The sequence below is a fragment of the Candoia aspera genome, chromosome 1 (assembly GCF_035149785.1).
Source record: "Candoia aspera isolate rCanAsp1 chromosome 1, rCanAsp1.hap2, whole genome shotgun sequence".
Lineage (NCBI taxonomy): Eukaryota > Metazoa > Chordata > Lepidosauria > Squamata > Boidae > Candoia > Candoia aspera.
This window is the reverse complement of record NC_086153.1, coordinates 111,779,073-111,794,937: the sequence shown is the minus strand read 5'-3', so window position 1 is coordinate 111,794,937 and position 15,865 is coordinate 111,779,073. Positions and strand designations below refer to the sequence as shown.

General features: G+C 38.0%; 1 protein-coding gene across 1 annotated transcript in view; it reads left to right on the top strand.

Moving 5' to 3' along the window:
• Window positions 1–1,160: 1,160 nt before the first annotated feature.
• Window positions 1,161–15,865, top strand: part of UFL1 (UFM1 specific ligase 1) — a 34,702-nt gene continuing 19,997 nt past the window's right edge. Inside the window, exons 1-7 of the mRNA XM_063311951.1 lie at window positions 1,161–1,308; window positions 4,465–4,610; window positions 6,123–6,151; window positions 6,927–7,024; window positions 8,054–8,168; window positions 9,037–9,167; window positions 13,440–13,498. Of these exons, the coding sequence (XP_063168021.1) occupies window positions 1,232–1,308; window positions 4,465–4,610; window positions 6,123–6,151; window positions 6,927–7,024; window positions 8,054–8,168; window positions 9,037–9,167; window positions 13,440–13,498 (655 nt within the window). The 5' untranslated portion in view covers window positions 1,161–1,231. The remainder of the gene's footprint in view (window positions 1,309–4,464; window positions 4,611–6,122; window positions 6,152–6,926; window positions 7,025–8,053; window positions 8,169–9,036; window positions 9,168–13,439; window positions 13,499–15,865) is intronic.

Here is a 15,865-nt window from a genome sequence, read left to right as displayed (position 1 = left end):
TCTCACCCTACCTATTCAACTTGTATGCAGAACACATCATGCGACATGCTGGGCTTGAGGAATCCAAGGCTGGGCTTAAAGTCGCTGGAAGAAACATTAATAATCTCAGATATGCAGATGATACCACTTTGATGGCTGAAAGCGAAGAGGAACTGAGGAGCCTTATGATGAAGGTGAAAGAAGAAAGTGCAAAAGCTGGCTTGCAGCTAAACCTCAAAAAAACCAAGATTATGCCAACCAGCTTGATTGATAACTGGCAGATAGAGGGAGAAAATGTAGAAGCAGTGAAAGACTTTGTATTTCTAGGTGCGAAGATTACTGCAGATGCTGACTGCAGTCAGGAAATCAGAAGACGTTTAATCCTTGGGAGAAGAGCAATGACCAATCTCAATAAAATAGTTAAGAGCAGAGACATCATGCTGACAACAAAGGTCCGCATAGTTAAAGCAATGGTGTTCCCCGTAGTAACATATGGCTGCGAGAGCTGGACCATAAGGAAGGCTGAGAGAAGGAAGATCGATGCTTTGGAACTGTGGTGTTGGAGGAAAATTCTGAGAGTGCCTTGGACTGCAAGAAGATCAAACCATTCCATCATCCAGGAAATAAAGCCAGACTGCTCACTTGAGGGAATGATATTAAAGGCAAAACTGAAATACTTCCGCCACATAATGAGAAGACAGGACACCCTGGAGAAGGTGCTGATGCTAGGGAGACCGGGAGGCAAAAGGAAGAGGGGCCGACCAAGGGCAAGATGGATAGATGATATTCTAGAGGTGACGGACTCGTTCCTGGGTGTGTTGTCGACCGACAGGGAGCTCTGGCGTGGGCTGGTCCATGAAGTCACGAAGAGTCGGAAGCGACTGAACGAATAAACAACAAAAATCTTGGGAAATGTCAATCATCAGAAGAATATGTCCTTGCAGCTGCCACTACAGGTCACACTTTCCTCCTCCTTCAGGATACAGAAACTCACAGAAGCAGCCTGCCACGCCTCCGCTCTCCCCGTTGCAGCTCCGCTTTCTGCCCCGCCGAACGCGCTCTCCTGCAGATGGCGCCGTCACGGGCCGAAGCTCATTTAGCGAAGACGTGAGGAATATTGTTCCTCCTCGCGGCCCGTCGCTGGAAAGGCTTCGTTGAGCTGACGTGTGACTTTCGAAGCCCTCTTTTGGGCACGCCCCTTTCTTCCTGCTCCGCCGCCTCTCCTCCCTCCCCATCAGGACCTGGGGCTGCGATGGCCGCTACGTGGGAAGAAATCCTCACGTTGTCTCAACAGTTTCAATCCGCTCAGTTCGCCCAGGCGACGCAGAGGTGAGGGGAGGGGAAAATATTGGCAGGCGGAGCGAGGTAGAAGCCCCCCCACCCCACCGTCACGAATCACGTCCCCTCCCAGGCCGCGCGGGACGCTTCCCGCTGCTCTGTAATGGCCCTCATTTTCTGTCCCTTGCCGCTTTCCCTGATCAGGACCGTAATGCTTGTGGAAGCGACGCGCCCCTTCCCCGCTTTTAATAAAAGGGGTGGTCTCTGAGCATGCCTACCGTACTCTCAAATAGGGCTGCTCTCCCTCCCTCCCTCCCAAAAGCATTACCTGAGATCCTCCATACCACACTGCTAATGATTTTTCCATCACTTATCTTCATGTCAGGAAGCAAGCAAACAAGCAACAAAGCGTGGGATTTGCTAGATTTTCCTGTAAGCCTACTGTCAAAGGGATAGTCCAGATCCATAAAAACAAAACTGCCCACGTATATCTGTTCAGCATGTCTTGAATTTCCTTGCTACTGTTGCTGCCTTTCCTGTACGTGAAATCTACCAGGGTGGTCTTCCTGTCTGGAACATACTTATAGGTGAAAGAGTTTTCCTGGTGACATCTTCAAATGTGTAACACTTACAGTACCAGTTTCTTTCACAGACTGCAACGCTCTCATAGCAAAGCTTTACTGTGGAAGGCATTTTCAAAGACCAGAGTAATGCAACTTCTGTCTTCTAAAGTTAATGTCACAAAAACTGTTAAAAATTCTTTCCACTGACATAGAAAGCCTTATAAACGTTTTTACTGGTGGGCAGGTATTGGAAAAGCTAGAAATCTGAAGCTTCTAAATGAAAATCAAATTGTCATTCTCCTATTAAAGGATAACAAAGAGGGAGTTCAGTTTGTTGTAAAATGACAGCCTTTCAATTTTGTCCACACACTTAACTTATTTATGTTAGAGCTTTGATGAATATTAGAGCAGTACAAGGCTTTGGATTCAATTCCAAATAAGAGCGTTGGAATGCATGGGGATACATATGTAGAACATGTTAACTCCTTAAAGGAGAGGAAAGCAGCCACACAATCCTGGGAAAAGATGTGGTTGTTTTAAAGAGTTGCAATGATGTGCTACATTTGTGCCCCCACATTCTGAAGCATCTTTTGGTAATTTAATCCAAAGCATTGCACAGCCCTAGTGTGATAATCTACATTATATTGGTGCTTCTTACTTTAGTACAGCATATTTTAAAAACACCAAGTTCTTCCTATAAATGTTTGAAAATACTGTCAGGTCCCCCATTCAAGAGTGGCATCTGTCCTTACTGGGAAAAAATTTCTGGAAGATGGCAGTGACAGACCACTTCCATATTGTTGCCAAGAAAGCTACCTAGATCTATCCATGAAGTCTTCAAGATGTAGAATTTAATTATAAAGTGGAAGATTCCATGCCAGGTCTAATGTTTGTATATATAGCAGGCCGCATTTTTGTGAATTAATGTTCACATTAGCAGTTGCTTTACTTCAGCATAACTCAAACTCTAGATCAACTCCTGAAATATTCTATGATGATCATACTGGTTGGGGAATTCTGGGAATTGAAGTCGATACATTTGAAGAATATCCAGATTGAGAAAAGTGGTTTCAGTTTGTTGCTAAGAATTATCATGAAGTATATTATGAACTGGGTCCATATCAGCCTAGGAAATGGGTGAATAAAACTGACTTTCATACTACTCTTTTCATCACCAACTGCATAGGTATACAACAGGAAATTGAGAAAGAAGGTGGCTTTTTCAAAAACACATGTGGTGAAAGAGCTACCAAGCTCCACAGGCTTCCTGAAGAAAATTTTTCAGGGAATGAAGTTACAAAAAGAACTAATCAGCTTCCATTACTATTTTGGTGTTTGTGAAATATTTTGAGTTCTGGAAGTTTGGTGGAGTTTGATAGAAAATAGACAAGAAGCTCCAGAGCTGATTTATAAACAGCTTTAAACTTTTAATTTTTGACTTGTGATAGCACATACCACAATGCTGGCATGTGCATTTTTTCAAATATAATTTTATTTTAACTTGAAATAAATGAATTAATATATTGGTATGTATATCAACATTCCTAAAATCACCAGTATCGACATAAACCTTACAACCTTAAGCATGGGAAAAGAACATTACTTACAAAAAATAAGAAATTATTGAAAATGTTTAAAATTACACAGATATAAAGGGATAGCTTATTTGTGTTCTATACCTGTAGGGAAGAAATGTCCTAACAAATACATCTGAAATATAAATAGATTATTGAAGTAACTATAGATTATATTACAGGTAGTCCTTGTTTAGCAACCACAATTGCTTCCAGCAACTTGGTCGTCAAGGGAAATGGTCACTAAGTGAAAATTATGTGACTGCAACTGTGCTTACGATTTTACTTCAGCTTTCCTTTGTTTTACAGCATCACAAGGATACAACCCCAGTCCGGTGAGCCCAAATGGCAGGGAAGGTTGCCAGAACTCAACTCATGAGGAACTGGGAAAAAGGGCAAATCGTAGAGCCCTTTTTCTCCATTCCCCCGCACTTTGGAATGCTCAACCCAGCGCTGGGATAATTAGCAAGAAGACAATTAATGTTTGTATTTACATTAATTGGAGAGGAAGGGGTTACAAGAGAGTAACCAGACAGATGATGGAGAATAGGCATTGAAAGAAATGAGCTTGTGCCAGCTGTGACCCTATACTGGTCACAACTGTGAGCCACTAGCTGCTTAGGAGGCAAACAAAAGCCTTTAGTGTGAAATTGACCAGATTAAGGTCTGGTCAATTTCAGGTGGCAGAGCTGTATTCAACTAAGGTCACAGCTGAGCTTGTTAACTTGCAGTAGGGACCCTCTGTGCTGTGGAGAAAAGCAGCTCAGGAAGAGATAGCTTGTTAAGGCAGTCTCTCCACTCTGTGAGAGGGGAAAAAGAAAAAAAATGGGTCAGGCACAGGACAACAGGTATTAACTCACTTTAATGGCAAACACGTGACAGATGCTGCAAAGGTTGTAAATGCAGGCATTGGTTGCGAAGTTACTTTTTCATCACCATCGTAACTGAATGGTTGCTTTCCAAGGCGGTCCCTAAACGAGGACTACCTGTAGTTACAAAATGTCACTTATTTAAAGTCAGATGTTTAGAATTACATGCAAGTTATCTTGTCTGTTCTTTCATATATACAGGCTGTCGGAACGTAATTGCATAGAGATTGTTTCTAAGTTAATTGCTGAAAAACAGTTGGATGTAGTACATACTCTTGATGGAAAAGAATATATTACTCCTGCACAGATTAGCAGAGAGATACGTGATGAACTTCACATTCGTGGTGGTAAGTGTTTGTGTATTAATGTAATGTTCAAAATTGACCTAATTTGTTAAGCTTAAGTTCTTAAAGCTAACTTATTAAAAGGAAGATGTTACTGAAATGTGTAACTTTCTTATTTAGGCATTGCAGAATTATAATTCTAAAACTGAAGTCATGTTCCAGTGCTTAACAGTAGATACTGAGATTCTACAAAGTCATATTTGCAGTAGAAATACATTTTTTCCTGACATTACAAGGTTGAGGGAGTAGTTGAATTTAGCAAGAGAAAGATTTTAGACATTTCATTTCTAAAAACATTAGCCAAAATGCTAATGATAATTTTATTTAAGTTTATGTTGAAACATTAAACAACTCTATTCAGAAATTCCACTGAGTTCAGTGGCATTTGCTGTCAGGTAAGTAGGTATATGAAATCCCTTTTTTCTAGCTAGATAATTGCTTAACTAGTGTAATACTCAGTGGTCACTGCTTAAAAGGAATGGCAAGAAAACTATATATGGATTACAAGCACAGTATTCCTCTCTGATGGAATAATACATATCTGTATTGAATAGAACCATTAAAACAATTCATTGGACACAGATTTTTCTTTTATCACTACATTAATTTACTGATATTTTATCCATAAAGTGAATAAGAGACAACAACTGGATCTCTGATCTCTTTACATTTTTATAAGAAGTGCCTCTGAAGTACTTCAGTTTGATTCAGGACTACTTTGCTTGGAGTATTTTCTCCCTCCAGTGAAGTTTTCTTGACAAATATTGCATAACTTCCTTCACCCTCCTGAAACTGATATTTGCATAATAAAGGCAGTACTTCTGTAATACAGTATGTAAAATACTTTCCAAAGCAACTTTCACTCCTGTGGATATGTTCATACTAACACTTAGTCATCAAGGAACAGAGATGATTGTCTTAGCTCTTTTAATATTCATTGTAAGGATTATCTCCATGTCTGTAATGTGATTGCAGTTTATATTGCAGAATCTAGAAAAAAACACTGTCCATCAAGACTTCACCCCTAGGAATCTTGTTCTTTCTTTAGACAAATTAATGTTTGCATTGTTGACCTGACTTCATGTTCACTTCAGCCAAGAAAGAAGGCATCTTCACACCCAGCTTATTTTTAAAAATTCATTGAATCAACCCCTCCACAGATATAGCATGCCATGTCAGTTTGGATGGAAGGGTTCTTTTGCATGCTTGTATTCTGGATATCAGCATTTTCTTCCTCTTTACTATTCCTGATACAATTTTTGCATTTAAAATTGTAGAAGTCGCACTCTGCATTGTAAATGGTATATTTCCCTCAGTGCAAGAGAGCATATACAGCTGAAAGTAGCATACAGACAGTGGCAGCCATGCTGTAAAAAATAGTATAGTTAGCAGTCATACACATAATTCATGTTTAAAGTTGTCCCAAGTAACTCTTGAGATTTGGGGTCACAATGTAAAAGATAATGAACAAATATTAATATTTCATGTACATTCATTTTTTTTATCTTACTACAGGTCGGGTGAACATTGTAGATTTGCAACAGGTAATTGGTTTTATTATAAACATTGTTTATTTTTCCTATATTCAGTCAGTTTGAAGTTTATAGGTATTTTTAATAGTTCTGTCATTACAGAATTTTTAAAGGAGGTATAAACTTCTAATTGCTATATATAGATATTAAAATAACTGTAGATATCACCTATTCATTTTCTCTTATGTTTTTTATCTTTATAATTTTGTAGTTAAATACTTCATTCATATTGAAATATTCTATCATACCAGTTTAATTTCTTTAATTTCTTTTAAAGTTGTAAATTTCAAGAAAAGCTTTCCATTTATTATGCGTCCACTGTTAAATGTTGGTGAGCGAAAAAATAAAAATGAATGTTCACCAATGCATGCAAAAAATTAATATTCCATTTCCATTAATCTTTTTTTCTTCTCAGACTTCAAGTAAATTGAATTATTTCATAACAGACATTATATTTTTTAGTGAAATGTGTTTTTTTTTGTTTTATCTTGTCTTAATTGTTCTTTTTAGGATCCATATTTTTTAGTTAAATTTTTTTTAGTTGGGTATTGAAATAGCTGCTATGTAGGAATTTGACAGTAGATTGTTTTAACGGGAAGTAGTAAATTAGATTTTTTTTTTTTGTTATACTATTTGTAAAACCAGATACATTTTGATTGCACTGATGATCTAGCTGTAAACTATACTGTTTATTCTGTTTCAACTGCTGTTAATTTGTTGAATTCTGGTCAGTGATGGTAATAAAATACTAATTACTAACTTATTTCCCACTTCCTTGCTCTCCCAGGTAATAAATGTCGATCTGCTCCATATTGAGAACCGAGCTAACAACATTGTCAAATCAGATCGAACAGTTCGATTGGTATTGGGACAACTTATAGATGAGTGAGTTTTTCTAAGGATAGTTAAATGCAATCTAATTATGATTAAGACCATTTTGAGGAATAGATTTATCTGCATTTACATAAACCTTTCAGGTTTCAAATCCAATCAAAATGCTATTCTAAACTCTTACTGTAAACTGCAATACATTGTATTTTTCTAGTTAAACTGGAGACAAATGGTTCATCTTGAAATTCATAGTGTCATAGTCTATGTGGTAAAAAAAATCCAAAGTAAAGAAAAGCACTCTGGATTTATGTTATATAGTATGACTAAGTAAGACTTGGAGGGGAAGAGCTAGAAAGAGAAAATGCAGTGAAAATAGCAGCTTTTATGTCAACTGTCTAAAATGAAGGTGGATGAGAACAGCTAATGTCAGCAACAAGTAGTCTGTGTTTGGGGACTACTAAAAGAGACAGAAACAAATAATAAAAAATCTTATTATGTACAAAATTTCCCATACTTTTAAGTTCCACTATTTGTGGAGTTTGGGATTTTAGCAGAAGGAAATACTAAATTTTATGAACTACATGGAAGTTTATGGAATAACAAAAACAAGAAAGAATTAGCTATTTGTATATCTCACCTTACATTTTGCAGTTACATAGGCCTGTGTGCAGTTATATTCCATTATAGACTGGCTGTGAACAGCTTACAAGAAAAGACATTGCATTAAAAACAGTAAACAAAAACAATATGAAAACAGTGCCATCTACTAGGGGCAGGCCCAAACTAACATTCCCCAAGCCCTATTAAAACCCAGCAAGGAAACAGGCCCAGAGGTGTGATTGCAGACTGTTCCACAAACAACAACAGTTTTGTTTCATTATTTACCTGAAAATACAGAACTTAACTGTAGCTTCCATTTCAATAAAATGATTCTGTTCCTTTAAAGTTTTATAGTCAGGCATCATACAGTTATATCTTTTCTGTTTTATCATCAGGTACCACTCATAAACCAAATACTGGTATGATGTACATTAATAGCCCATTTGAAACGTTATACTAATACTGATTCTTCATTTCATTTAGACATTATTTAGATCACATAGCAGAAGAAATAAACGACAAGTTGCAGGAATGTGGCCAAGTGAAAATATCTGACTTGTGCAAGACGTATGATCTTCCAGGAGACTTCTTGAAGCAGGTAATTCATCTGCAGATTACCTCCTTTCACTGAAATTAAAAATATTTCACTTGGCAGCTATTTGGATTGGCAAGTATATCCTAAATATTGATCTTAGTGTAATAACACTATTTTCTCTTGAGATTTAAATCTTAACTCATCTCATATGCATGGGTTTAATTTAGTTATTTCTGCCATATTGTTAACTGCTGCATTGAATTCAATACCTTGGCAACTGCGTGCTTAATAACTAAGGTATCTTTAAATTATAAAAGGAAATTAAGAACTTATTATATGATTGATTGTTCTAATGAAATTCTCCAAAAAACAGTACTAGCTTGCATCCTGAGTTTGTGTCAACACATTGCTTATACTGTATCCCCTAATTTGTGGGATGCAGGCAACAGTAAATCCTATGAAAACCCAGCAGCAGGAAAGAAGTCTAGCCTGTACCTTTCCTGTCTGAATAAGAAGCATTATGTGAAAGCCTTGATTGACCAAAGCCATGATGGATGGTGGTTGTTAATATATTTGAGCCTATCTCTTGATGTCCATGGTAAATGAAACCATGTATTTTGGCATGTAAGAGAAGTAAATGGAAAAGAGCAGGATGAATTGACAGGAAGAAAAATAGACAATAAGTGATAGTGATCCATTGCTTTAACATTTGAATTACATATTAGCAAGGTCAGTTAATCTGTAATATTGGGAAAATAGTTGCAGCCAGAGGTAAATGAATCATTTTCCTGAATTAATATACAAGTAAAATAAGATAAGGTGCGAGTTACATATCACTCATGTGTTGAACTTAGAATTGTTCTGCACTTTCTCCTACTCATTACAAAATGTAATGTGATTCTTGACTTAATTGCTGTATTGTTATTCTCAGGTATTTTCTGTTCGCTTGGGGAAAATTATCCACGGCCAACTCGATCAGGATAACCGAGGGGTGATTTTCACTGATGCCTTTGTCACTAGACACCGGGCCCGTATTCGTGGTCTCTTCCGGGCTATTACTCGGTAAGTCAAATAAAATGCACAGGTGCTTAAGAGTAATTTAGTATATTTATAAATATTTTTGGTGAAATCTGTATTTTGAAGGCACAAGTAAGATAATTTGGCCTTCTGCTCTTTACTGATAGTCATGAAATTCAGGTTTGTGCAATGCCCAAAGTTTTAATGCGGGTTGTTTGTTTTTTGCTTAGCATCCAGCCATTCAGATTTTAAATGACATTTATGGCTTAGTGTATTGGGGAAATTAGTCATTTGTGATTTATTTAATGGCCATGGTTAAATAAATCATAGTTTAGTGTGATATCCAAGTCTAGCCTGTGATTCTTCTGCAAAAGGTTAAACTGGGTATCAGTGAAGTCTTCCACAATAAATCAGATAGTGGTTTGTTTTCTTATTTTTTAAAACTTAGCAGTGACAGCACCATAACACTTGTTTTTCTGCATCTATGACCATTTCACCAATTAATGAGCATGTTTTAACATCCAACATCTAGCTTGGATGTCTCATTATTACTTGTTTTAGAATCTTTTAAAATGGTACCAGTCTGTATTAACTTTGGTGGGAGATGCACATCAAGCAGATTACCATATGTGTATTTATGGTCACATTATCTTGTTTTTCATTAATTCCCCTGTATAGTCTGAAAGGAAAGGATTTTTTAAAATTTATTTTCTATCCCGCCTTTATTATTTTATAAATAACTCAAGGCAGCAAACATACCTAATACTACTTCCTCCTCCTATTTTCCCCACAACCACTACCCTGTGAGGTGAGCTGAGAGAGAGGGACTGGCCCAAGGAATTGCTGGTAAAGTGTTCTCTAGAACACTGAAGAAGCAAGAACATATATTACTCATACTCAGACCTCAGATTCCACTAATATACTTTTATGTGCAAATAACCAGTTTGGTCAATGCAATTCAGCCTTACAATCATCCCACACAAAGGAAAAATATATTGTTCCTAATATTATCAATGAAGTCAGAGGCCATGTTTGACCAAGGCTTGGAATGAGAAATAGTTAAATGTATCTCTTCCCTCTCCCTATTTTGCTCTAATCCGTGCTATGGTCTCCAGTGGTCTTTTCAGTTGCCTGTTTTGTGCTGGTAGTAATCTAGCACATGGATTTTTCCTCACTGCATAGCTCATAGCATCTGTATAGAGACACAGTACAAGGCAATATTTCCAGGAGCATTCTGTGTACATGATATTCACCTTTTTAAAAAAAAATGCTTTAGTATGGCTACAAAAGAAAACATATAAATACAGATAAAAATTCTGAAAACTAGTAAAACTAGAAGGGAAGAAAAACCTAAATCAGATTCAGTAATAGTAATTACTTCTATATAAAAATGGTTACAGTTTAATTTTTAGAGAATGAATTGAACCTTGACTACATGAAATCATACTGTCTTTCCTTTACATCTGTAATCCAATTCAAAGGCTGAGAGCTTCAGATCAAGTTGTAACATTATCTGGAACATTTCTACTCAGGGCTCAGAGGGTTCTTTCTTTGATTCCCCTTCCCTTTGCTTAGGCTTAACGGGGGGATTCTTTCCACCTTCAGTCCCTTCCATGCCTGCAGGAATAAATGGAAGGAACACCCTTGGACTAATAATGGATTGTTTAGCATCTGGTACTTAACTGTCTTCCCAGATCAGTCTTTTGGGTAATAATCCAAGCACAGTAAAAATCCAAAATTCTATGTAAATAGAAAATTCCAAATATTTAGAACATAATTTAGCAACATATTAACATATTTAAGCCTTAACCTGTAGGGGCCACAGTGGCTCAGTGGTTAAGACGCTGAGTCAGAGGACCATTAAGGTTGGCAGCTTGGCAGTTCGAAACCCGAGTGCGAGCCGCGTGACGGAGTGAGCTCCCATCAATCTTGTCCCAGTTCCTACTAACCTAGCAGTTCGAAAGCATGCAAATGCAAGTAGATAAATAGGTACCTCTTCGGTGGGAAAAATAACAGGGACATGAAAGGAGCCCCCATGGGACATCCCCTGGGCAACAGTGATGTCACCGGCAAATCCTTTCAATACGGAAGCTCCTTGGTAGGTGCTTCTGACACAGGGAAAAAAAAAAAGCCTTAACCTCCTTCCAAGAACCTCGTTCACTGTAATAAGAATATTTAATCAGTAAGAGGCAACCAAAGGCATAAAGCATAACTAGCAACATTCCTTCAAATTTACTGCATCTCCAGCAGTAAAGCTTTTTAAAAAAATATCTATTGAGGAATGTAATGGCCTGAAAAAGGTTATACTGTATGAATGTATATATATCTCATTTTAAAACTTTAAGACATGTATCTGATTTTTTAAACCCTGAGACCATTGGTCTTACAACATAATAAGGAACTCCAATTCTCTATTTTCCAGGTTTATTTTAGTAAATTTTTAAATTATCACTAAAACTGAATTGTTGCTTTAGCCTCTGAAGATATTTTCTCTAATACATTCAAAACTATGCATTTCCAAAGCAGCCAATGTACTGCTTGTTAGCTGCTTTGGACAAATTACATTCTTGATGTAATCTTTCAAAAGTTTTAAAAGCTGCATAAAAGATCTATATAGAGCAATAGAAAAGATCTGGAATGGTTTTTCACTCTTTTCACTCATTGAAGAAAGGAGGCAGGAAAAAGAATACATCCATGCATCACAGCTTCTTGTCCCTATCCAAGAACTTTTAACCTCCATTCCATATGCTCTTATTTCATTGATTTTTGAAACGCGGTCCACAGACCACTGGTGATCCATAAAGGTCCACCAAGAAATTCATGGACCAAAGCCTACTAGCTTCTGCAGTCCCCACTATCCCATGTATCCTGACTAAAAACTGGTTCACTGATATATACAATTGATAATACAAGTAGCAACATGAGAACTAAAATTCAGAATGGACAATAGTAAACAGGTCTTGAATGAATTTACTATAATTCCAAGTATGCAGTGCTAAGTAGAATGGTGATCTTGCACAAGCAGCCCAAAAAGAAAAGTATGAAAATGGAAATATGATGTTGTTGTTTATTCGTTTAGTCGCTTCCGACTCTTCGTGACTTCATGGACCAGCCCACGCCAGAGCTTCCTGTCGGTCGTCAACACCCCCAGCTCCCCCAGGGACGAGTCCGTCACCTCTAGAATATCATCCATCCATCTTGCCCTTGGTCGGCCCCTCTTCCTTTTGCCTTCCACTCTCCCTAGCATCAGCATCTTCTCCAGGGTGTCCTGTCTTCTCATGATGTGGCCAAAGTATTTCAGTTTTGCCTTTAATATCATTCCCTCAAGTGAGCAGTCTGGCTTTATTTCCTGGAGGATGGACTGGTTGGATCTTCTTGCAGTCCAAGGCACTCTCAGAATTTTCCTCCAACACCACAGTTCAAAAGCATCGATCTTCCTTCGCTCAGCCTTCCTTATGGTCCAGCTCTCGCAGCCATATGTTACTACAGGGAACACCATTGCTTTAACTATGCGGGCCTTTGTTGTCAGTGTGATGTCTCTGCTCTTAACTATTTTATCGAGATTTGTCATTGCTCTTCTTCCAAGGATTAAGCGTCTTCTGATTTCCTGACTGCAGTCAGCATCTGCAGTCATCTTCGCACCTAGGAATATAAAGTCTTTCACTGCTTCTACATTTTCTCCCTCTATTTGCCAGTTATCAATCAAGCTGGTTGCCATAATCTTGGTTTTTTTGAGGTTTAGCTGCAAGCCAGCTTTTGCACTTTCTTCTTTCACCTTCATCATAAGGCTCCTCAGTTCCTCTTCACTTTCAGCCAAATGGATTTCATTGAGTTGCAGATCCATTCACTCTTAGTATTTATATTGAAGAACATCCTTAACCAGGAAACGTACTGAGAGTTGCTATTATGATATAGGGTACATAAAATAATTCAAGTAGTAAATAAATATTTAATTTGGAGTTAAATTCTGTGGCATAAAATCAAGTTTAAAAAGGCCTTTAAAAATGAAGAAGATGGGAAGGCATTCCATATTCATAATCTTATTAGCCAACAAAGCCTGTTAAATATAAAAACAAAGGGGGGTGTTAATTGGTGATCCCTGCATTTTCCAAATAGTTATTTAGGAATAAGCATACTCCTGCTCCCAGAATATCCACACATTTTCATTGTCTTACCATACAGTGATAACAAACACAAAAACAGTATTGGTTGTTGAATATAGTAAACACTAGAAAATAGTTCATCTATACTCTAGATCATATCTGGTTATTCAGAAACTTGACATTTGACATGCTGTTTATGTCACTTCTTTCTTAGACCTACACCAGTAATTAACCTAATCACTCGGCATGGATTTCAGGAACATCTGCTTTACTGTGAGTTTTGCTCAGACACTTTGCCTGTTTATTTTTCATATAGTAAAATTAGCATTTCAAAGTGATAACAAGCTCAGTACCCATTCTCCTGCTATATCTCTGTCATCAACCATGGTATCCTTTTGAGCCACCTGCAGAGCTTGGGAATTGGAGACATTTTTTTTGCATCGGTTCTACTCTTTCCTCCAATGGGCAGTGTCAGTTGGAGCTGTTGGGGGAGGAGCTCTTGGGCACTTCAGTGTGGAATGCACAAAGGCTTGACCTTCTCTCCCATTTTATTAAAAATCTACATAAACCTGCTGGACAAGTCATCCATTCATTTGGGATCAGGTATCATCAATATATTTATGATACCAAGATTTACATGTCAACCCCAGGCTGAACAGGAGATGTGGTAGAACTCTTGACTCAGTGGCTAGAGGCTGTGAGAGACTGGATGGGGCAAAACAGACTGCGACTCAATTCCAGCAAGACATAGCTCCTGTTAGTTCAGAAACCTTCTTGTGTCATGGATGGTTCATCTCTAGCTCTTGATGGGGTAGCATTTCCCCTGAAGAAGGTAGAGTGCAGTGCCAGGGTTCCCCTGGAGTTATGGCTCCTGCTGGATCAGCAGATGAAAGCTGTAGCCAGGAGAGTCTTTGGCTAGCTTCAGCACATCTGCTAGTTGTGCCCTTTTCTGAAAATGGTAACTCAGACAGTTGTTATCTCTTAGTTAGGCTACTGCAATTCACTTTAGGTGGGATTGCCTTTGAAGATGACTAAAAAGCTGCAACTGGTACAGAAAGCAATAACCTATGTATTGACCTGCATTAGTCAGTTTAGCAGGATATCACCTGCTTCACAAAAGCTCCACTGGTTGCCAGTTCACTTCTGGACCCAATTCAGTTGCCAGTAGGCTTGGGCCCTTGTTACCTTCAGGGCTGCCTTCTTCATGTAGAATTTGCTTGATTTACACAATCTAATAGACAGAAGATGTTCCAGGTACCTAGCTGGAAGTAAGTAGAGGAGATGGGACCCACAGGTTGACTTTCTCAGTTGTAGCCCCCTGCCTCTGTAGTAGCTTGCACCCAACGTTAAAGAGTGCCCCTACTACCCTGGTGATGTTTTGGAAGATGGTGAAAACAATTATCTTCAAGAGAGAATTTGAGCAAATTTGATATGGGTTTATTTATGGATTTTCACACTTTTGCTTATTATTATTGATTTCATGAATGAATGTTATTTTATTAATGTTTTATCTCATACGTTGTAAACAACTTAGAATCAGAAGACTAAGTGGCATATTAAATAAGTAAATTGGTTGCTATGAACCATCTTGTTTGCTCTTCCTGATTGCCACAGGAAGCTTATCGACATTTAAATTTGCAATCCTTCTGAAATTATTCTTCCCACTTGGTAATATTTGGAAGCCTGAAACCACATGTGCATTTTTCTTAGCGGAATATCAGTTTTGTTTTTGTCAGCTATCTGTTGATTTAAAAAAAACCATAGAATTGGGCCTGCTCTAGTTGTTCTGGGTTTCCAAATGACTAGCAGAGAAGTTGTTATGGAAAAATGGCTTGTATGATACATGTCAGCACCATCATGATAGTTGATGGTATACAAAAGGTACCTTGCATCCTATAGTTCAATCTCGCATTTCTAGGTAGGTCTGGAAAAAAATGGTGTCTGAAACACTGGAGATCCACTACCTGTCAGTGTAGGTAACCATAAGCTAGAAGGACCAGTGAATCTGACTGTATAAGGCAGCTTTTTAATGTTTTTTTTATTTTTTTAGTTTATATCCTGCATGCTCACCATTAAAACAGAGCAGCTGTTGGTCAACAATAACAATGAAAGAATCATTTTAAAAACCAACTCAAATCATTCAGTCATCTAAAAAGGCTTCAGAGAAGAGGTAGGCTATAGCTCTCCCTGAAGGTGGGAAAGGTGGAAAGTAAATGATGTAACTGCCTCTGCTGTACAGTGCAGAGATTGGGACAGTGCAGTTTTACTGCCTTACTCTAGGAAGAGGCCTTGGCTTTCTTCTGTTGTCATTCACTATGTCAGCCTTGTTTACATGTTACTTTCCATTATCCCTAAAAGAGCCCAAGGCACTTTGTTCTGGCCATTCAACCACTTTGTTGTCTGTCCTTGACAGAAAACAGAAATTAGTAGCTACACTGTCAGTACTGTACAATGGCTGTTGCCTTGAATGCAATGAACTGGATTCAGATGCATACACACTTAAAATAGATTCACTGAAGTCAATACACACATCATGCCCTTCCACCCCACCCCAATCTTAGTTGTTCTTGGAGTTTTAAGTACTGCAACTGTGAGAGAGATCAGCAGCTGCTTGCTTTAAGAAATCTGGCTGATATTCTC